Here is a 24,037-nt window from a genome sequence, read left to right as displayed (position 1 = left end):
GGGAAAAGGAATGATGGCCGTAGGTCTTTGTGTCTGGGTGAGAGCCAGACCATCTGCTTAATTCAGGATCATATTAGCCAACAACTTCCTTTTTACCCAGTAGTTGTTAGTAACATGCCCCAACAGGAATGAGGTCTGTGACACTCTGGGAGAAATATTATCTTGGCACAGTTTCATGAAAAATCGTCACTTTTCAGAGTACAGTTGGGGGGGGGGGGGAGCAGGAGATTTATTTGCAATAGGAATATGAAGAGAAGGAAAGGCTAAACCTACACACACAGAGAGAGAGAGCATTATAACCCCCATCCTGGACTTTTTTCATAGTTGCAAATGTTTTTTTCTTAATTTTTTTAGGAAAGCCTGGTTTTTTGCCTAATATTTCTGCCTAATTCCTTCTAGGTTCATGAGCAGTAAGATTCCTGCCCATCTTTGAGTGGGAGGAGCAGATAGCAAAACCAGAAGATTACCATGTCCACGTATATGCATGCTTTGTCTGGATTTTAAACACTAAAAAGATACCTTGAATATTCTTTTGGGGGGGAGGTGAAGAGAGAAACAGGCAGGAACTCTGTTTATTTGCCAAAAGACAAAGTCTTCTGATTATAGGGAGGGCTGGAAACCACAGAACCTTATAGGGATTCTATAGCAGTAGCCCAGATCCAAGGCATGCAGAAAACCCATTGCTGGAGAGAGAGTCTCAAGATCAATTTACACTCCTTGTTTGGGACAAAAAGGGAGGTGGCTAATCAGAGAAGACAGCCTGAAATTAGTCAGAAGGGCTGCTCATCCTGCCTCCTACATACTGAAAAGCCTATGACAGAGAAAGTGCTTTCCTGGAGGGAGAGGTGCAAGATAATTTCACAGGAAGATGATCAGCATGCTTTGAACCGGAAGCTCTGCTGTTAATCCTTGCCAGGCGTACTCCTTGGGATTCCAAGGTTTTCTGCACAGTATAAAGGAGCAACTTCAGAAGCAGTTTGTTCAGATTCATCCTTCCCCCCACTGCCAGCTAGTCTATTGGAAAGTCTGGTAATAAGATCAGATTATATTCCTCCCTTTGTCTTTTTCCTCCCCCTCCCCTCCACCCCCAGGCCCTGCCTTCTGGAAGAAACAAATACCGAAGTCTTCCTGGAATCTTGTGATAACTTTGGGGACGTTTTTCAGCCCTGCAAGCAGTTTGGTGGTAAGACAATAGCGATGTTGTTGTTTTTTCCATGTTATTTCTCTGGCTGGGTAAGCATTGTTGCCAGATGAGTGTCAGATGTCAGATTTATTGATGTTGTCGAAGGCTGCTTTTGTGTACTGAGTGCAAAATTAAAACGGCAGTGTAATTTGGCTGGAAGGATACCTGAGCAAGGACAGTGAGTAATGTTTTCATAGACCCAAACTTTTAAAGCAGATAAATACAAACAGTTGGCAATGTAAATAGCCAGATTTTCCATAGAGAGCTTGGGAGAAAATAAATGTTTTCATCGTTTAGATTTAAAGTATTTATTTTCTTGGCTCTGCACATCATCAATTGTCTGCAACATCATTTACAAGAGATTTCCTTGGGATTCTCTCTTGTGTATATTAATTCAGAATTCAATCCCAAGGCAAGGGTATGATATTATGAAGATCTTATGTACTTAAGAAGCTGTTTCAAAGTAATCTACAAAGGAAAGGAATTTATTCAAGTACATATATGTGTGAATGGGAACCAAGGAAGAATGCAATAGTTCATCAGCCACTATTTCCATGAAACAAGTTTTAGTGCAGTTGGTGATACATTTTGTCTATGACATTTGTATAAAAGAAAGCTGACGATAAATAAAAAAATCTGTATTAAACTGGAGGGAAAAGAGAAGGTTTTATGTTGCAATTCTCTTAGGTATAATCATCATAGAGTTCAATGAAATGTACTTGACAGTTTGAGAGAGAAGAAGTTATTACACGGTGGAAAGCACAATAGAATAGAGTAGAATAGAGTAGAATGGAATAGAATAGAATAGAATAGAAAAAATAAAATTTTATTGGCCAAGTATGATTGGACACATAAGGAATTTGTCTTGGTGCATATTCCCTCAGTGTACATAAAAGATAAGTTTGTCAAGAATGATAAGATACAACACTTAATGATAACTTTAATAATTTTAGTTGTTAACAAATGCAAGGGAAAGGGAAGAGATTATGTCTATACTGAAAGATGGGTACTGATTTACCAGGCGAAGTTGGTCTTGCCTGATAAAACTCAAAAGGGCTTAGGTTTCTATGAAGCCATCTCTCCCATTTTACACCTGTCCAGTTGATATGATTGGCAGAAGAAGCTCTGTTCCTTCTGAAGTCAGAGGCTTGTTCTTTCAACATGCAAGAGAATGTTAAGCAATCTTATCCTAATTGCTCTTAGATGCCTAGACCCTCCTAGACCCTATTCCCCTGGGATCTGTGTTTGCCCTTCTTAGTATTTGGAGTCCTGTATAGGTATATCTCTTTGCCAAGCTTGGAATTGTTAGATCATTTTATTACTTGCTTTTATAATTGCTATTAATGTTAATTTTAATCTATAATCCTAACTGTTTTTATCTATTACTTTTGTCTTAAATTGGGTTTGATGAGTGTTTCAGACCGAGAAGAGAAAGTAATTATAGAACTCTAATAAATAAAAGTAAACATGTCTTCCCAATAGCCAAAAGGCTGCTATCTCATTTAATCTGCCATTGATTTTGAATCCCTTCAGATTAATAGTCTTGAATTTACTTATACGGAGTTACTTTTCTGCCTAGCATCCTCCTCCCTTCATTAGCTTTCTCCTGTCTCCTATTATTATATCTGGGAAGAATCAAGAGTCAGTTTGGCATTGTGGTGAAGATACTGCTTCACAGAAACCAGGATATTCTGAGTGCAGTATTAGTTCCACTTTAGGCATGAAAGCCATCTGGGTGATTTTGGGGGTAGTCCTTCTCTCTCAGTCCAACCCATCTGACAGGATTGTTGTTGTAGGCAAAATAGGAGGATGGAGTATTATTAGTATGAATTCCCACTTTGAATTATTTATAAAAATGATAAAGGCAAGGTAAAAATTAAAAATAATACTGTAAATAACTAAAAGAAGTAAAACTAGGACAGCTTGGCAGGAAAAAAGCAGATGCAAGTATATAATTCATGACATTTGCATAATAATGTCACACATATACCTGGATGCCCATTAGGTTAATCCTAAATTTTAACATGCATGGTATATGAAAGTTGCTTTTGTAAACAACCTTGAACATAGCATCTAATAAATATCCTTTGTGCAGCAAATTTCCTTTATTTGATTAAAAAAAAGGATTTCCTTTGGTTCAAAGAGTTATTCTCAGTAGGGTTTTTCTAAGGAAGGGCTATGAAATACTATTGCAGAAGAGACGGAGTAACGACACGGACACCAGAGCTGGATTTAAACTTGGGTCATTTTTATTAAAATAAATTTGCATAATTTATTAATTAAATTAGCATGAATTAGCATAAATTTGCATAAATCAACATATTCAACTATGACCCGGAAACAGTGGACCTGCAGGGTCAAACAAACACTTCCGGGGCGGAAATGACGTAAAAGGTCAACATTCCTGGGCAACTAAGGGCGTAGTCGATGCTGGTCCAGGTGAGGGACCTCTCCCTCACCTGAGACCCTGCCATGCACTCGCATGAGGGGGGTCCCGCCGGCTCACCCCTACCCTGGGACTTCAATAGCGGGACCCAAAGACAGGTTCCCCCCAAGTGCGCAGGTAGCACCCACCATGAGCTTGGAGAGAACCTGTCAATCATCCCCAAAGATGCCCAAGGGAGAACGCGCAGTTGCTGAACCACCACCCAGATTTCCGCCCCTAACCTGCCACGGAGCGGGGGTCAGATCTCTATCTTGGCCCCCCGACTCCCCCCTCTAACTGCGCCAGCTCACGCAGAGACACTGCAGGTCCTGTAAAAAAGTGGTGTTCCTCAGATCTGACAGAGGAAGACCAGCAGCCAGGTAAAGCCACAGCTGATCTATGGTGATGCGGGGATGGGCCACAACCACCCCGCCTAACCCTCTGACTACCGTACCCCGGGCCTTAACTCCCCTCCTAACCCGGTGAAGGGCCCTAAGGGAAATGGCGTCCCACCAAGCGATCCCCGTGAGGATCTCGACCACCCCCCTGCGTGGAGGGGCACACAGTGCGAAGCCACCGCAGGCAACGCGAGCCTGGCAGATCTGAAGTAGACCCCCAGGCCCACACAGGTCCTTGCCACCAGGTGCAAGACCCACCACCGGGGCGCCGCCAGAGGATGCAGCCCTCCCAGTACCATCTGGGCGCAGCAATGGGATGCCGCCCTCCCAGCACCAACTGGGCGCAGCAATGGGATGCCGCCCTCCCAGCACACAACCAGGCACAGCAATGGGATGCCGCCCCCGGCACTAACTGGGCGCAGCAATGGGATGCCGCCCTCCCAGCACCAACTGGGCGCAGCAATGGGATGCCGCCCTCCCAGCACACAACCAGGCACAGCAATGGGATGCCGCCCCCGGCACTAACTGGGCGCAGCAATGGGATGCCGCCCTCCCAGCACCGACTGGGCGCAGCAATGGGATGCCGCCCTCCCAGCACACATCCAGGCGCAGCAATGGGATGCCGACCCCCGGCACCGACTGGGCGCAGCAATGGGATGCCGCCCTCCCAGCACCAACTGGGCGCAGCAATGGGATGCCGCCCTCCCAGCACACCTCTGAGCGCAACAATGGGATGCCGCCCCTGGCCACCGACTGGGCGCGGCAATGAAATGCCGCCCTCCCAGCCCAACTGGGGCAGCAATGGGATGCCGCCCCCCGACACCACCTGGGCACAGCAATGGGATGCCGCCCTCCCAGGACCAACTGGGCGCAACAACGGGATGTCGCCCTCCCAGCACCTCCTGGGCGCAGCAATGGGATGCCGCCCTCCCAGGACCACCTGGGCGCAGCAATGGGATGCCGCCTTCCCAGCAATAGCAGTAGAAACGCCCGTCCCACCGCACACCCTGTCTCCCCGCCAGACAACAAGGACCCAGCCGCCACGACGGCAGGGTCCCCACCCCCGACGGTACCTTGTTGCTGAGTGGTCTCGGAGCGCTCATGACCCAAAGCAACACCCTCGGTTGCGTCCTGGCGGGGTCGAATAGAAAGGGACCAAAGGGGAACCTGGCCTAAGATCTTACCCCGGACCCTCAACAGGCCGTTCGTACCCTAAAACAGGCCGTTGACCGCCAGCGGTCGACTTCCCCGAATCCTCCGTATCGAGAACGCCGGTACCGCACTAGTGGCGGCGCCTCTCGAGAACAACGTTCCCTAATGGCGGGATCCATACTTGGCCTGGCCAAACCCTACATACTAGCCCCACCTAACTGAGGTAATGAGGTGGAAGGTACAAAATGACCTGACGGCCTGCGATAAGGCCCTGGCCCAACCTTCCGCACCATCACAATGCGGAAGTCACCGTAAATCAATAACCCCGCCCCCGCCTTAGACAAAAGGCGAAGCCGGCCAACCTGGACCATAATCGTCCTAACTGAAAGGCCACGCTGCCTAAGCTGGACACAAATATGGCCGGGTACACAACTGGGGCAGGCCAGCTATAGGGGTAACCCGTATACTGCCATGCAATCCCCAAACTCTTCACCTGCCTGCTGCTAAGCCCCCCAGAGTGCCAGACACTCCCGAGAATGCCGTAGCCCAGCAAGCCTCTACTCTCCACTGCCCAGGAGCCCACCCAGGCTCCAAAGGTGGACAGGAAGAAACCTCTGGCGACACACGTGCCCACGGGGCCAGGGTCCGAAACCGGGACACTGACCACGGGACAAGGCGTCAGCAACCCCGTTATCTAACCCGGGGACATGTCTAGACAAAAACAATGTGTTCAGGGACAAGGACCTGTGCACAAAATGGCGAAAAAACCGCATGACCCTGTCACTCTTAGAGGACAGGGCGTTCACAACGTGGACAACCACAAGGCTGTCGCACCAAAATGCACAGTCTTGCCCTAAACTGCTCACCCCAAGGCTCTAGGGCCACTATCAAGGGGAAGAGCTCCCAAAAAAGGTCAAATCCTTACCAATGAAGAGGCCCTCCATTCTGGAGGCCACGCAGACCAGCACCGCTGGTCACCTAACACAACCCTGCACCTACACAGGTCCCTGTAGCATCAGAACACAACTGCATTACAGCTTCCAAAAGAAGCTCTTGCCTCCAAAAAGACAACCCCCTAAAATTTTCAAAGACTCCCGCCACCCGCAGAGGTCAGCCCTGACCCCTGCACATAAGCGGGTACGATGATGGGGCACGGAGCCCCTTCCTCGCAGCATATAACCACTTAGAAAAAACCCCTGCCCGGCACCACGACCCGGCGGGCAATTAAGTATCCCAACTAGTTTCTGGAGCTGCCAAAGGGTGACCTTTCTGCAGCCCCGAACCGTACCCAGGTTATCCCTAATTTTAGTCAACTTGTCCAGGGGCAATCTAGAAGATTGCACCTCAGAGTCCAATTCAATACCGAGGAAGGTAATCCCGGTGGCGGGGCCCTCAGTCCCCGCAGGGGCTAAAGGCACCCCCAACAGAGCCAAAGGGCTACGAAGACCCGCAGCAGAGCAAAGCAGTGCTCTGCCCGCGCAGTCCCCGCCACCAAGAAACCCTCGAGGTAGTGAACGCCGAGCCCAGACCGCTGCGCCTCCTGAGCGCCCACTCCAAGAAGGTGCTCGAGCTCTCCCAAAAGAGAGCATGAGACGGAGCCACCCGTGGGTAAAACCCCGACCACATAAAAACACCTATGAAATGGAAGCCCAAAAGCCCGAAGCCGTCCGGGTGCATGGGGAAGAGCCGGGATGCTGACTTAATGTCGCATTTATCCATAAGGGCTCCAACCCCACACTGCCTTACCATGGCCACGACCGCATCAAAGGATGCGAGCCGGACTAAATAAAGTTCGCCAGGAACGAAATCCTTCACTGACTCCCTTTTAAGAAAAGACAAGTGGTGAATCAACCTAAATTCATCACCCACCTTGCAGGGGACCCCCCAATGGGGAGACCCCAAGATTCGGGAAGGGCGGCTCCGGGAAGGGCCCAAGGCCCCTCCCCATGGCCACCTCTTATGCTATTCCGGACCGAACAATGCCGTCATGCCCCACAACCAACCTGTGGTTGTTGAACCCAAAGGCTTGCTCGAACCCATGTAAGGGATCCTGAATCCCTTGGAGAAACCTAGCAAGAGAGCAGCCGCTCTCGAGCGAGGGTGGTCGTCCCTCAACCAACCCCAAGGTTGTTGTTGTTGTTGTTTTGTAAATTAATTGGGCAGGGCCCAGCTTTCCCCCCAGTAGGTGGGGTTTGTGCCCTGGACCCCCTTCCCTCCTAACCGTCCCCTTTTAGGGGCAGGGGCACATTGAAGCGGCATGGGAGCCCCGCCTTCCCACACGCATGGCTGTACATACAAAAGGGGGAAAACAAGCCCCTCTGCAGCAAACCCATGACATGCAGTGAACGGGTCCCACCCTGTGGTGGCCCCCAAGTCCAAACAACCTGGCCCCGACGGGTAAGCCGTCAGAAGGGGCGAAGGCCCTACAGCCTGGCATGGCGGGGTCAAACCCCCCGCCCCTGACACACCAGGCCCGGGCAAAAGCAGCCCCAGGGGCCTGTGTCCCTGCACTAGGAGCCAGGGGGGGGGCAAACCTGGGTACAGGTGTCCCCCTCCCTGAAACAAAAAGCCCCAAGAAACTGGGACCGAGTGGCAACAATATTTAATTAATTAAGTTAGACCATAACTGTACTGAAGTTTGTCCATGACTTCACTAAAATAGCAAAGGCTTGGAACAAACTTCCAGCAGGCCCGGCAGATGAATCCACAGCAACAGAATTCAAACATGCCTGGGATAAACATATATCCATCCCAAGATAAAATACAGAACCGAACAAGGGCAGACCAGAGGGATCAATGGGTCTCTCTTGCCATGTCCATGGTGCCATGTAAATATGTGAAATAATTGCAACCATCATCAGTCCCATTATTATTAATATAATCTTGTATATTTATATTAAAGCTTTCAGTCTGCAAATCATTCTGATTTTAGCATGTAAAAAGCTATGTTTCGGTTCATGTCCTTATGTTTCCCTTTTGGTGAAAGAGGGAATAGTGGTTGAATAATGAAAATCAGCAAAAATAAGTAAATGCGAATGATACGAACACATTTATTTAATTTTACCCATGAAGGAACCGGGGCCACCCGGGCCCCAAGAGGGCAGCAAAAGGCCTCTGCCCAAACAGGCAGCGCAGCAGCAAGAAGCTGCCGCCATGGGCCCAACTGTCCTCCATTTTTATATTTTTTATGTTTATTTATGTTCGTGTTTTTCGGGGCCCACGAAACGGGAGGGGCCGCACACGCGAGCCCTCCGCCCGAGCCCCCCACGTCCCCAAGGGGGCTTCCAGAACAATCCCCCCCCCCAGGACTAGGGGGGGCAACAGCCAAACGGCACCAGGCCTGGCCTTCCCGCCGGACCCGAAGCCCACCAACCATTCCCCCGAGCCTCCGATGAGGCTCTCAAAATGGCGACCGCAACACGCGGCCGCCTTTCAGCTGGGTGGGGGTGGGAGGCCTCACACAGGACTCCTCCGCAAGCCCGTTGCTGCCCAAGAGCTCCTCGGAAGATGGGCAGACCGCCAGCCTCGGATGGGCCGAAGCCTGCTGCCACACGACGAGCAGGCCACCTCCAGCCTCCAACGAGGCCTCCAAAGCGACGGCCGCCTCCACGCGGCCGCCGAAAGGCTCCAGGAGCAGACAGCCAAGTGTCTGCTCCTTTGACTGGGTCCGGGCGAACAGGCTTGGCCCAGGGCCTGCGGCCCTTAAATAGGGCCAGCAAGCCCCGCCCGGTCCCCACGTCATTCCAGGCCACGTGGGCCTGGCTTTCCCGGCCGAAATCTCGTCTCGCGAGATTTCGGCCGAAAACAAAATGGCGGCCGCCATGAAGAGTCCGGTGTCTGCCCGGCCCTTCAGCAAAAGCGCCGTGGCCGGTAAGTCGAGCCGGCGATAATCTTTGAAGTTCTAAAGATGTCATGCACATGGGCAACATTAGCTATGCAATTTCCTGTGACATTTCTACACGAAATAGAAAGTATATAGAATTATAATATGATCCATTCAAATCTAAAGTTAATTCCCACTCCGAGTTTTCTCTCATTCTAGAGTTTGATTTAAAATTGCCAGCAGAACTCTCTTATAATTTTCTATGGCATCCTATCCAAAGCTCTCTAAATATCAACATCTGCATGCAATTTTCCTAACTTTAGAGCAACCATATTCATTTAAAACTTTGCCTCTGCATGCAATTTTCCTAACTTTAGAGCAACCATATTCATTTAAAACTTTGCCTCTCTAGAGAAATGAAATACTTGCACAAATACTGTTTTCCAGAATTCAAATATTTGTCCTGCAATGAAAAACTCCCTAAAGGATGCTGCTGATTTTAAAGTCGGTCTAATATTTAACCAGCATTAAAGCAAAATGCATTACTAGCCAAATCACATTTTAAATCAAAGACTGTTTTCTCATTGTTTTATTTCCTGCAGATTGGAAAATTTCCTACTGGAAAATGTACTGATAAGTTATCTGTGTGATTGGGTCATCTCTGATAAGCCTTATTGTTTCACAAAATAAAGATAGTTTCATATAACTAATTAGTTACTTTTTCATGTGCCATTATATATTATCCTGTATTAGGATTCAGTGCTCAGCTATGAAGACATTGAGGATCGTAGAAATTTATTTGAACTATAGTTTGTGGTTTAATGATAGACCTATCAATATATCAATACCAAATTGATATAGATATGGAAATAGATATATAGATGTAGATACAGATAGGTCTATAGCTGTGATGATGAACCTATGGCATGTGTGCCATAGGCGGCACAATAGAGCCTTCTCTGCTGGCATATGCACCGTTGCTCTAGGTCAGATATTTGTGGCGTTTCTTTCATGAGCTTCTGTTTGCAGGGAAACAGAAGCTCACAAATGAAAAAGATCTTACCTCTTATCATGCTGCCGGTGTTGGGATGCCCCGCCTCCTTCTGGCCAACTGGTCTTCAGGATTCTGCTGCGCATGAACCTTATTGTTTGTGCATGCACTCACACGCAGTTTGGGCACGCCATATTTAAAAGGTTCACAATCACTGGGCTATAGGTTGGTTTAATGATAGACCTTTGTCCTGAGGGTACATTATTGCTTGTCACATTTGACTGAGATAGTCATGATTAAAATGGAAACAACCATCAGGTTTTGGTTCTTCCTCAGGTGAACCCAATTGGAGGCGTTTGTTTTTAAAACTCTGAATCTGTGTGACCCACTCAATGAGATCAACCTGACCTCTTTACTTGAAAGTAATATCATTGAATTTAAGGATACTTTTTAATAGAAATGACTGGTAGTGTGTGAAGTGAATTCCTGATAACTTGTGCTTGTGTAGTCCTGCCTTCCTATACATAGGTTTGGGGTATACATGTACTGAATTAAGTATATCTAGTTCAATATTACTCTTTTTGGTTGCCAGCAATGTTCTAGCATTTAAGCAAGAGCTTTCCCATCACTACCTGGAGATGAAAATTAAAGCTTGAGTCTTCTGTAGCAAAGCATTAAATTCTGCCATTCAACTGCCATTGAGAAGTCTGAGTTCATTAGATATCTTTTATGAATGTGGACAAGGTATATACATCAGGGCATGAACAAAGATTCCAGACACAAACGCACATAAATTGTGTTTAAATGCTAATTAGCTATTGTGTCAAATGCACATGGAAATAGTAGGGAATAATCCCAATTTATATTCCAAGTTTGCATTAGTTAGGTTATGTATAAGGTCATCATAAGGCTTATCTCTTGTGACTAATGAACACAACTATATTAAAAGGCAGGGGACTTTTGCTAAACCACAGAAACATTTTTTTCTAATAAAAGATTACCACTAAAGTTATGACATCTTTTCTTCTTTGACAGCTATCTTTGCAGACCTTTAAAAATCTTTCATTTAAATTGTATCCTTAATAACTTCAGACATTTATCTCTTCAGTTTTTCATTCTATCCTTCCTGTTGTTCCACAGCCACAAAAGTGACTCATTCAAAGTGACAGCCCAGGAAATTGAACAGAAAAAACATAAGGCTTTTGAAGCTCAAAATTAACCTAGGAACGTTTATTTTTTAAATTCTATCCATCAGAAGCATGCATAGTTAAAATAACTAAGGATGTATTTATGTAAACAAGTAAGCAAAATATTTTAAGGATCTGGGCAAAGCTGAAGAAAAGATTGTTACAGATTTGATAATGTAAAATAAGAAAGGAGTATTTATTGTTAAGATAGACTCTGTTCATGCATTCCTAAATTGAATGTATCTGTAAATGTATCTGTGAACTTTTGTAAATTGAGGATTACCTGTATTAACTCCTTCAGAATTTAGCACACTGTTCCAAAAAAACGTGGTCTAAAGGGGAGACAGGCATATATAATCTGATAAGTCAGAAATATATTAAAATTTGGGTGGTCTAGTTATTTAGCTGTGCTTTTAGTTGTTGTTTTTTTAATGGCTAACTTGTGTTGTGTTGTTTTATCTGAATAGCTTCTGTGTGGCTTTTCCTGTTTCGTAATTCAAACTCAGACAACATTGATCCCTCACAATTTTATTTTCTAAAAAAAACATGGATAAAAATATGCTGAAATTCTATCATAAAGGTAAAGGACTTGGAAGATCACTGCACAAATGCAGAATGTGTTCAGGATTACAAAAAGATATTGACAAAAATACCTACAAAAAGATATTGACAAAATTGAACGGGTCCAAAGACGGGCTACAAGAATAGTGGAAGGTCTTAATCATAAAACGTATCAGGAAAGACTTCATGAACTCAATCTGTATAGTCTGGAGGACAGAAGGAAAAGGGGGGACATGATCGAAACATTTAACCCTGCTGTTCTGTTCGAAAAAAGTTCCTAATGTTATGTTCCCGGGTCACCCTGACCCGGACCGAAAACTCTTCATTTGCAGTGCTTATGTTTGGTCTTTTTGAAAGCTTTTTTCACCTGGAAACATGTTTGAACATTTCTGCACACAATGGAATGAAAATTGAACTGAAAAAATTAATCCTTATTGGTTTATTTTGCACATAAATGTGCCTCCCCCCCCGTTTTTGTGAAAGTTTTTTCAATTTATGGATAGTTTTGCTTGCAAAATCCATTCTATTTTACTAAAGTTGGTGTGGGATTGGTAGCTTGAACATTTCTGCACACAATGATATGAAAATTGAACTGAGAAAATTAATCCTTATTGGTTTATTTTGCTCATAAATGGGCCCCCATGCTTATACTCAAATAGGCTTATACTCGAGTAGGCTTATACTCGAGTATAAAATGATATGGTCTTATATTCAAAAATAAACCAATAAGAATCATTTTTTTTCAGTTCATTTCTATTTTTCTTATGTTTAGGATTGTTCAATTTAGTATATCAAAACTTTTGAGTTTATTGATAATTTTGCCTGCAAAATGCATTCTATTTTACTATTCTATTTTGGTGTGGGATTGGTAGCTTGAACCTTTCTGAACATAATGATATGAAAATTAAACTGAAAAAATGATCCTTATTGGTTTATTTTGCTCATAAATGGGCCCCCATGCTTATACTCAAATAGGCTTATACTCGAGTAGGCTTATACTCGAGTATAAAACAATAAACCAATAAGAGTCATTTTTTTCAGTTCATTTATATTTTTCTTATGTTCAGGATTGTTCAATTTAGTATATCAAACCTTTTGGGGGAAAATTCCTTAGGGATTTGTAGCCTTAAAAAATATAAATTGACACGAAATTCAAAAAGGATGGGGGGAGGGGCTTTTTGATCAAAATAAAAATATAAGTCTCAATTTTTCCAGTTCAATTTTCATATCATTATGTTAATAAATGTTCAAACTAGTTTTCCAGTGGAAAAAGTTTTCAAAAAGACCAAATTCAAGTACCTAAAAAAAATCATTTTGATCCGGGTCTATATGACCCGAACAGAGTAAATGTGACTTTTTTTTTGCCAAGAAAAAAAATTTTCCCCCACCCCCACAAATATTTTTTTGATGATCAGCATTGTTAAATTGAGTAAATGAATGCGTAAGATTTTAAAGAATATTTCGGATTTGGAGCATAAAAAAATAAAAAGTGAAAATTGTTGCAAGCAGCCAGGGGGGGGGGGAGGCCTTATTTCTGATGTTATAAAAACAGTAAGAATCATTTTTTTCAGTTCCTTTATATTTTTCTTATATTCAGAAATGTTCAAGGTACCATTCCCACACCAACTCCAGTAAAATAGACTGCATTTTGCAAGCAAAACTATCCATAAATTGAAAAAACTTTCACAAAAACGGGGGGGGAGGCACATTTATGGGCAAAATAAACCAATAAGGATTAATTTTTTCAGTTCAATTTTCATTCCATTGTGTGAAGAAATGTTCAGACTACTTTCCAAGTGAAAAAAGCTTTCAAAAAGACCAAACATAAGCACTGCAAATGAAGAGTTTTCGGTCCGGGTCAGGGTGACCCGGGAACATAACATTAGGGAGTTGTTTTTTTTCAGCAAGAAAGAAACCTCCCACCCCCCCAAAAAAATTCTCATAGAGAGAACCCCTGAAATGATGAAAAGTCATGAAATTTCAAGTTTCAGATATGCAGGGAAATTTTTTTACAGGGTCTCAAACCTTGATTTCGGGTCTCACAGACCCGAACAGAACAGCAGGGTTAAATATGTTAAAAGGTTAAATAAGGTTCAGGAGGGAAGTGTTTTTAATAGGAAAGTGAACACAAGAACAAGGGGACACAATCTGAAGTTAGTTGGGGAAAAGATCAAAAGCAACATGAGAAAATATTATTTCACTGAAAGAGTAGTAGATCCTTGGAACAAACTTCCAGCAGACGTGGTTGGTAAATCCACAGTAACTGAATTTAAACATGCCTGGGATAAACGTATATCCATCCTAAGATAAAACACAGGAAATAGTATAAGGGCAGACTAGATGGACCATGAGGTCTTTTTCTGCCGTCTATTAAGGCCTAAAACTGTGCTCCCTCCCTATTAAATATTTTTAAAGAGAGCACAGGGACAAGTATTTTCCCAATTTGTTTTAAAATTGGATCAAGATATACAGTTCACAATACAGTTTGACTTGGTACTTTTTATCCTGATTCTTGTCTTTGAAAATATTGGCAATATGAGATAATCTGAAATTTGGAGATGGTTTGTAAAAGCAAAGAACGAAAAAGCTACTTGGGTAGAGCTTGATTTCATGTGAGCAAATGGTTCTACTCTCCCACCTAACACTTCCTCTTGAGACATTTTCCCACCCCTTATGTTATAGGGAATCTTTATGCTGAAATTGGGTAGACTGTGAAATGCATAAATCATCTGCGAATAAGATTTCTCATCCAAAACAAAGCCATCAGCCATTTGTGAAGATTCTCAGTCATCCAGATCATGGTTGTCTCACAGGTGCTTTTTTTCAAAGGGGCCGAGAAAGGATATCTCTCATATATCCTTTCTGGGTTCTGAAAGATTGTAAGATCCACAGACCACATTAATCTTAATTCAGTTGGAGATCTTAATGCACAAGTCCTGTGGGTCTTCAGTTTTCCTTTTGTCAGTTTTTCAAGAAGTACCTGGTTGTTATAGTCCATGTGAAGACAGAAAACAAAAGACTAAAACTGACTTCCACTTTTGTTTTTATAATGCATAAATTTGAAAAGGACACGTTTTAAAATTACTCAGCCCAAGTTTCATTTTTATTTATATAAAATAAGGAAGAAGGAAACCACAAAGAGTGAGTATTCTTTGGAAGCTTCAGTCCTTGCTTCTGCATCTCCCAGATGGTGCAATAAATAGGTCAAGTATCTGACACTAGGGAACAAATGGAAGAGTTAAAACAAAATGTAGGTACACTGAAACACATAATTATACATATTTATTTTCAGGGATTTCCATCTCTCCCCCCTCCCCCCCCACACACATACCATTTCCTTTTACACCATTTTCCATAATAAGATTGCATTTAAAAGTGTTTAGTTTATTACTCAGCTTTTATACGAAGAGTGTTTTTTTTTCTTTTTTCAAGCAAGAAGCTTTCCCTGAAACCTAGCTTCAGGTTGAATCTTCTACTGCATTAATAATGCATTAACACTTTCACATTCTTTGCTGCTTACTAATGTCATATCACTATATACTGCTGGCTTCTACAAGACAGGCTGACTTATCATCTCTACAATCCTTCTTTCCTAATCCTGAATCTTCCAAGGAATTTCTTGCAATACAGATTGAAGCTGTGATTTAATATGAAACTGTGATTAAATAATAAGATATAGCATTAATAATTGGTTTGAACTATTTCCAAATTAAGTGCCTTGGAATCTTGGTTAAACAATATTTAGTGTGGAAATTTGCTCTGACTCATTTGTAACCACATAACAGATTTCTCCAAAATGGGAAAAGCTTTTACATTACTCTAGTTGAGTCTGGCTTGTACAGTCTAGATATTGCAGAAGAGACGGAGTAACAACACGGACACAAGAGCTGGATTTAAACTGGGTCATTTTTATTGAAATAAATTAGCATAATTTATTCAACTAAATTAGCATAAATTAACATACCTAACTATGACCCAAACAATGGACCTGCAGGGGCAAATAATTGCTTCCGGGGCGGAAAATGACATCACATAAACTTCCTGGGCAACATATGGGCGTAGCTCCATGCTAGTCCAGGTGAGGGACCCCTCCCTCACCTGAGACCCTGCCATGCACTTGCATGAGGGGGGTCCCGCCGGCTAACCCCTAACAGGGGACTTAAAGGTGCGGGCCCCAAAGACAGGTTCCCCCCAACTGCTCAGGTCACCAAAACCACAAGCTTGGAGAGAACCTGTCAATCATCCCCAAAGATGCCCAACGGAGAACACGCAGTTGCTAAACCACCACCCAGTTTTCCGCCCCTAACCTGCCATGGAGCGGGGGTCAGATCTCTATCTTGGCCCCCCGACTCCCCCCTCTAACTGCGCCAGCTCACGCAGAGACCGCTGCAGGTCCTGTAAGAAAATGGTGTTCCCCTGTTCTGACAGGTGAACGCCATCGGCCCGGTAAAGCCACAGCCGATCTACAGTGATGAGGGGATGGGCCACTACAACCCCACCTAATTCCCTGACTATCCTACCCAGGGCCTTATTTACTCTCCGCCTAACCCGGTGAATGGCCCTAAGGGAAATGGCGTCCCTCCACGTGATCCTTGGGAGGATCTCTGACCACACTACTTACGTGTTGGGCCACACAGTGCGAAGCCACCGCAGGTCTTTGCGCGCCTGGCAGATCAATGGCAGACCTCCAAGCAGGCACAGGTCATTGCCACCGAGGTGCAAGACCAGCCATCTGGGCGCAGCAATGGGATGCCGCCCTCCCAGTCCCTCCTGGGCGCAGCAATGGGATGCCGCCCTCCCAGTACCTCTGGGCGCAGCATTGGGATGCCGCCCTCCCAGCAACTGCAGTAGAAGGCTCTCCCACCGCATACCTCTCCTTCCCATCCACACGATATTGACCCAACGGCCCAAGCCCAGCTGGGTCCCCACGGCGCTTCTGGCTGCTGAGCGGCCGGCCCAAAAAATCATGCTGTGGCCGCAAAGCAACGCCGTCGGTTTCGTGCTGGCATGGCTACCTGGAAGAGGACACAGAGAGGTTACCTAGCCTAAGCCATGTCCTGGATCCTCAGCCAGCCTAACATAACCCAAATATGCTGCTGACCGCCAGCAGCCGATCTCCCGAATCCTCTGGGCCGGGAAACCTGAAAGTGCCGCGCTAGTGGTGGCGCCGATGCGTAATGAGTGCGTTCCATAACCGGTGGGATCTATGCCTACCTTAGCCATGGCTCTGGACACTAAAACCCAGAATTGATAACGTGTCAGAGGGGTACCGTCCTGGTGTTTAAACAGGTACCCTTGCCCCGGCCCCCTCAAGCTACAAAAATGCTGCAGAGCAGCCACCGGGCACACAGACTGGTCGGTGGCCGCACTAAGCTCTATCCTAACCCCTCTGTGCAACTGATCTGTCTTGGAATGTCTCACCAAAAGGGAGGCACCCGCCCTGCCTAAAGGCTAGATCAGTGAACTGGAAGGCACGAAGCGACGTGTCAGCCTGCGATGAGGCCATGGCCTCGCTGACACATAGGGCCCCAAAAACATGACACAAGTCGCTGCCCTAAAAAGACAGGCCTCGTACAGAGAGGCACACAGACTCTCCAAAGCCTGATTAATCAGTGACAGTTGCTGTACCATCAGGGCCTGACGAGAATCAGAAGGGGTCCCCTGTCGCTCCCTCACCCAGCCTTCCAACATCTTCCAAATGCGGAAGTCACCAGAAAAGTCCCTAAACCCCCCCGCCTTGGACAGAAAGGCGAGGCCGGCTAACTTGGACCGAATTGTCCTAACTGAAAGGCCACGCTGCCTAAGCTGGACACAAAATTCTGCCAGGTGTTCTACTGGGGCAGGCCAACTATGGGGGTAACCCCTATCCTGCCTGAAATCCCCAAACTCCTTACCTGCATGCTGATAAGTCCTCAGGGTGCCTGGTGCCACTGAGAGGGCCATAGCCCTGCAGGCCTCTTCTCTCCACTGCTCGGGAGCCCGCCCAGGCTCCAAAGGTGGTCAGGAAAAACCTCTGGCGATGCGTGGGCCCACAGGGCCAGGGTCCAAAACCTGGACAACTGACCACAGGACAAGGCGTCAGCAATCCTGTTATCTAACCCGGGGACATGTCTAGCCAAAAACAATGCGTTTAGGGACAGAGACCTGCGCACAAAATGGCGGACAAGCCGCATGACCCTGTCACTCTTGGAGGACAGGGCATTCACCACATGTACAACCGCTAGGTTGTCACACCAAAAGTGCACAGTCTTGTCCCTAAACTGCTCCCCCCAAAGCTCTAAGGCCACTACCAAGGGAAAGAGCTCTAAAAAGGTCAAGTCCTTAATCAGGGGGGAGGCCCTCCATTCCGGAGGCCAAGCAGACCAGCACTACTGGTCACATAACACAACCCCAAAGCCACAAGTCCCCGCGGCATCAGAACACAACTGCAACTCAGCTTCCAAAAGAAGCTCGTGCCTCCAAAAGGACAACCCGTTAAAACGTTCTAAGAACTCCCGCCACACGCACAGGTCAGCCCTGACCCCTGCGCATAAGAGGGTACGATGATGGGGCAAATGGAGCCCCTTCATCGCACAGTACAACCTTCTAGAAAAAGCCCGGCCAGGCACAGCAACCCGGCAGGCAAAATTAAGAATCCCCGCTAATTCCTGGAGCTGCCGAAGAGTGACCTTCCTGCAGCCCAGAACCATATCGAGCTTACCCCGAATCTTAACTAATTTATCCAGGGGCAATCTAGAAGATTGCTCCTCTGAGTCCAATTCAATACCCAGAAAGGTAATCTTGGTGGCACGGCCCTCGGTCTTCTCGGGGGCCAAAGGCACCCCCAAATGAGCACAAAGGGCTTCGAAGTCCTGCATCAGAGCCAAACATTGCTCCGAACGCGCAGGCCCGGCCATCAAGAAATCATCAAGGTAGTGAACGACCGAACCCCGACCGCTGCGCCTCCTGAGCGCCCACTCCAAGAAGGTGCTGAAGCTCTCAAACAGAGAGAATGAAACAGAGCAACCCATCGGTAAAGCCCTGTCCACATGAAAACCACGTTCGAAGTGGAAGCCCAAGAGCTCAAAGTCATCGGGGTGTATGGGGAGGAGCCGGAATGCCGACTTAATGTCGCATTTACCCATAAGGGCTCCAACCCCACGCTTCCTAACCATGGCCACGGCCACATTGAAGGATGCGTACCGGACTGAACAAAGTTCGTCAGGAATGAAGTCATTCACTGACTCCCCTTTTGGAAAAGACAAATGGTGAATCAACCTAAATTCACCACTCACCTTTTTGGGGACCACACCCAATGGGGACACCCTAAGATTCGGGAAGGGCGGCTCCGGGAAAGGCCCAAGGACCCTGCCCTCGGCCACCTCCTTCCGGATCTTTTCCCTAACGATGTCTTCATGTCCCACAACCGATCTAAGGTTGTCGGACATGAAGGCTTTCCTAACCCTCATATAAGGGATCCTAAATCCCTCAGAAAAACCTAGCAGGAGAGCATCCGCTCTCGAGCGAGGGTGGTAGTCCTCCAACCAACCCTTTAAAGCCTGAAGATTAATTGGGCTGGGCCCCTTTACCCCCAGCAGGTGGGGGCTGCTTTGCTGGACCCCCTCCCTTTTTGTCCACCCCCTTTTTTGGGCGGGGACACACTGAAGTGGCATGGGGACCCCCGCAGATCCCACACGCATGCTTGTACTTGCAAAAGGGACGAAAACACGCCCCTTTTGCAGCAAACTCATGACATGCAGGGAAGGCACCCTTCCCTGCTCCCCCCGTGGCAGCCTTAGCCGGGGTAGAAGCCGTGGGCTCCTCCTCCATGTAGTGCCCACTGTCCGTCCTGTCGCAACTCTCCTTACCGGACATGTAGGTTGCCTGAAACCAGAGGTCAGGCCCCACTATGTCCCAGGGCAGCATGGGGTCAAACGCCACCGGCATCCTAAACCCCTTATCATAATGTCGCCATATGGTACCCTTATACTCAAAGTGGGCCCTCGCTATGAGATCGATATATTTGAGCATAGCAGCGGCTCTAGCCGGCTGCCTTTGAATTACCACTGAGGCATAGGTCAAGTAAGCGTACAGCCAAGAGCTGAAACACTTACTGACCTTAGTTTTCTTAGGCTTCTCCCCGGGCACTACATCTTTGTCCTTCTTAGGGACCTCCCGATTTAAAAGGGAAAAAAGGTCCACATAATCCCCTCTCCAAATCGCCTCTTTAACTGACGGGTGCAAGTGAAATCCCAGGGGAGTGGCCGGCAACCCGCACGGGATCGCCCCTGCCCTAATGCTCGTGAAAGGGTCCCATACTGTGGAAGACCCCATCCCCATGAACCCAGATGGGTAAGGTAACAAAGGAGGCGGAGGCATGATGGCCGGGGCCGGTGGAACCCAGGCCCCCGTCCCCGGCGCCCCGGGCCCTAATGGAAAACACCCCCCGGGTGGTGGTGCCACCGCGACGGGAACTGGCGGGGACCACACCTGATTACAGGTGCCCCCCGGAGACCCAAAAAGATTGGCCCCACCCGCAAAACCCAGCGGGACCGAGGCCTGACTGAGCGGAGGGGGAATGGAGGGGGAAGTCATGTGTGGTGCGACCTCACCTGCCCCGAAAGGGGGAGAAGACATCCAAGGCAGCCCGGGAGACCAGGGCCCGGCGTCGACGTCATCTGCCCGGGCTGGGCCCTCTGCCCCGACTGGGCTGCAGCCTCCTCCGGATCCCGTCCCAGGGCCGCCGGTGCAAAGGCATCCCCCGTGCCGGACCCGGTCCTCCACCGCTCCAGGTCATCCAGGCGCTCGAGGACCCTGGCCCAAGAGAGGGAAGAAGACATATCCAGTTGGGCACCAGGTGGCACCCAACCGATTCCCTCCTGCGGGACCTCCCCGGGGGCCCCCTCCATGCTTGCCCTGGCCCGAGCCAAAGGCCTTGCCACCCTCCTGGGCCTAGCAACCTGCTGTGCCGGCGTGGCCGCAGCCTTGCACTTCTTAGGGCCCATTGATGCTAAATTTGTATTATTTATTCACTATAAGTATTAATTTTTTGAATAAACCAAAAAGGGGAGGCTGGTGCCAAAGAAACCACCAGCCCCACAAAACACAACTGCTGGCCTCCTCCCAAAAGCGGGCCGTGAAGCAGCAGTGACACTGCCACACTAGGGAGGCCCAGTAACCACTGTGCGCAGGCTGATTCAGCCCAACCCGCCACCCCCGCGCCCGAGGATGGGGCCGCACGCTATCAACAGCGAGCCCAGTCTCCGGCCCGCTGCCCACAACTCCAAACCAGGAGCGGCAACCAGCGAAATGCCGGCTCCGCTAAGGAGAAGCGGCTCCCGCCGCGTCAAAGAGCCTTCTCGCCGGACAGGAACAAGGCCACAAAATGGCGGCCGCAACACGAGGCCGCCCAAAATGGCCGGCGCAAGCAGACACCCAGCCGGGTCTGCTTAGCTGATGAAGTCCGGGCGAAAAGGCCGATGCCGGGCCTGCACGCCCTTATATAGGGCCAGCAAGCCCCGCCCGGACACGTCAGCAATCAGGCCACCCTGGCCTGATTCTCAGCCGAAGTCTCGCACTCTTGCGAGACTTCGGCCGAGATCCAAAATGGCGGCTGCCAGGCATCCGGTGTCGGCCCGACCCTCCTGCAAAAGGCGCCGGCGGGTTAGTCCGCCGGCGCTATTTTATCAAAACATTAATTTTGTCACTAGCCTAGATTTTCAGGAACCAATGAGCAGACAAGATAATAAAACTTTCAAAGAAAAAAAAGTCAATAGAATAATTTTACTGGGGGAAATCCTGCCATTGATAGTGTTTTACTTTTCTCTTCTGGAGCTATTCCTGTCTGTGCAAAAACATGGAAGAGATTTTGAAGGTATACTTTCCAGAAGAATGACAAAAAAAGAGAGAGTACCTTTTTGGGTAATTTCACATCCAACTTTGTCATCTACACATTAACAGTATACAGATTTGCAGACAGTGCGTTACAAATAACTTTTGAAAATCTCCATGTTCTTCCATCAAGCAGTGCAGAGTTCTGCAAATTATAGAGAAACCCCATTTGATCAAACCTGGGCAAAAATAAGTATTATTGAACAAGTTGCATTTAGTGAGTTGGGCGCTTATATAAATGTGATTAATAAATGTATATTTTACATTTGTGTATGTTTTATTGGGGTAATACATTATTGAACATAATGACATTCAAGTATTAAAATTCCAATGATATAAAAATCTTAGTATGCTTCTAGCTAATTTACAAAAATACCCAAATAAAAAAGAGACAGTCTCACTCTTAATCTAATAACCAATATTATTGGATTACTTGGAAAAAAAAGAAATGTCCTGTTTCTCTCCTTCCAATTTGGACTTAATTCTTTTGATTAGAAAATGTATTCGTAGAGCATATCAGTATCTCAGAAATATTTATATTAATTCTAAACTTTTTTATTATTAAATATTGTTTTGTTTTTTGTTTAAGCATACAGGAGACAGACAGTCTCTCTCTTATTTAAGCATAATTATTTTTTGTCTCTTGAAGTATGGCCGAGGTTACAGATACAGGTTTCATGAGGACAAATAGAGCACTAGGAAAGTAATCTTAGTTAAAGATAAGCATTTTTGTCCTGCTGATAAAGGGGGAAAAGGAAAGAAAAGGAGCAGACTTATCTTCACATACTTTTGTGGAACAGATTGAATGTGGTTTCTGAAGTACTGTGAAAGTATGTCAGATTCCTAAGCAAAATATATTTAAGTTAAAGACTTTCACTGACTTCTAGAGTAGGGGTCCCCAGTCCCTGATTGCAGTCCAATGCCGGGCCATGGCCCATTCAGAACCATGCCACGTTAATGATAGTTGAGTGCACCAAGCCTCATTTGCACAAGTGGTACATGTGTGCAAAACAATACACACACACACACACACACACACACACGCCGTCGCCACTGGTCCACAAAGCTGGAAAGGTTGCAGATCTCTGCTCTTGATAGTCCTAATTTGAGATCCTTATTTGAATATTTATTTAGTCATTAGATTTAGGTACCATACATTAGATTTAGGTACCGTCCAGATGTGATCATGAGATGGGATAAAAAATTTTAGAGTGAGCTTTCCCAGTAACTAGCCTGGTTGCTGTATTCTGCACCAATTTGAGCTTCTGAATCATTTTCAAAATGACCACATCAAGCATATTGCAGCAGTGAGTGGGTTTCAAGATGAATTCCTATCAGAACAGCTTCCTTGCCCAAGGGTATGATAGTCCTGTGTTGCATTTGATTGATTGATTGATTGATTGATTGATTGATTGATTGATTGATTGACTGCTTGATTGATTAACTGACTGACTGACTAAGTGCCAGTGTTAGTGTCAGTTCGAGCAACCGCAGAGATAGATCTGCTCTTGGATTGTCTTTTGCAGAAGAGACGGAGTAACGACACGGACACCAGAGCTGGATTTAAACTTGGGTCATTTTTTATTAAAATAAATTTGCATAATTTATTAAATAAATTAGCATGAATTAGCATAAATTTGCATAAATCAGCATATTCAACTATGACCCGGAAACAGTGGACCTGCAGGGTCAAACAAACACTTCCGGGGCGGAAATGACGTAAAAGGTCAACATTCCTGGGCAACTAAGGGCGTAGCTCGATGCTGGTCCAGGTGAGGGACCTCTCCCTCACCTGAGACCCTGCCATGCACTCGCATGAGGGGGGTCCCGCCGGCTCACCCCTACCCTGGGACTTCAATAGCGGGACCCAAAGACAGGTTCCCCCCAAGTGCGCAGGTAGCACCCACCATGGGCTTGGAGAGAACCTGTCAATCATCCCCAAAGATGCCCAAGGGAGAACGCGCAGTTGCTGAACCACCACCCAGATTTCCGCCCCTAACCTGCCTACCCAAATGACCAAAGGTAAGCCAATTAACCTATTGAATGCAAGCACCCCCTAACCGCACATCCATCTCCCCAGTGTGGAATGGGCGAAAAAACAGCCATGCCAAATGGGCGAGGCTGCAAAAAATTCCCATTCGGCCCCCGAGGGCGACCCACCAATAGCACACTGCAAATTAGGGAAGGGCGGGTGGGTGTCTGCTCTTTTGAGTGGGTCCGGGCGAACAGGCTTGGCCCAGGGCCTGCAGCCCTTAAATAGGACCAGCAAGCCCCGCCCGGTCCCCACGTCATTCCAGGCCACGTGGGCCTGGCTTTCCCGGCCGAAATCTCGTCTCGCGAGATTTCGGCCGAAAACAAAATGGCGGCCGCCATGAAGAGTCCGGTGTCTGCCCGGCCCTTCAGCAAAAGCGCCGTGGCCGGTAAGTCGAGCCGGCGATATTGCAGAA

At 46.8% G+C, this 24,037-nt stretch overlaps 1 protein-coding gene across 5 annotated transcripts in view; it reads left to right on the top strand.

Moving 5' to 3' along the window:
• The first annotated feature begins 797 nt into the window (after window positions 1-797).
• Window positions 798-24,037, top strand: part of TFPI (tissue factor pathway inhibitor) — a 71,915-nt gene continuing 48,675 nt past the window's right edge. For 3 of the 5 annotated variants that reach the window (XM_070731912.1, XM_070731908.1, XM_070731911.1), the window contains exon 1: window positions 11,632-11,739. In XM_070731912.1, the coding sequence (XP_070588013.1) occupies window positions 11,706-11,739 (34 nt within the window). In that variant the 5' untranslated portion in view covers window positions 11,632-11,705. Of the gene's footprint in view, window positions 1,184-11,631; window positions 11,740-24,037 lie in introns of those variants that run through there. The other 2 variants (XM_070731909.1, XM_070731910.1) reach the window with 2 other exon arrangements.

Source organism: Erythrolamprus reginae, chromosome 1 (genome assembly GCF_031021105.1).
Source record: "Erythrolamprus reginae isolate rEryReg1 chromosome 1, rEryReg1.hap1, whole genome shotgun sequence".
Classification (NCBI taxonomy): Eukaryota; Metazoa; Chordata; class Lepidosauria; order Squamata; family Dipsadidae; genus Erythrolamprus; species Erythrolamprus reginae.
This window is presented reverse-complemented; position numbering and strand designations above follow the sequence as displayed.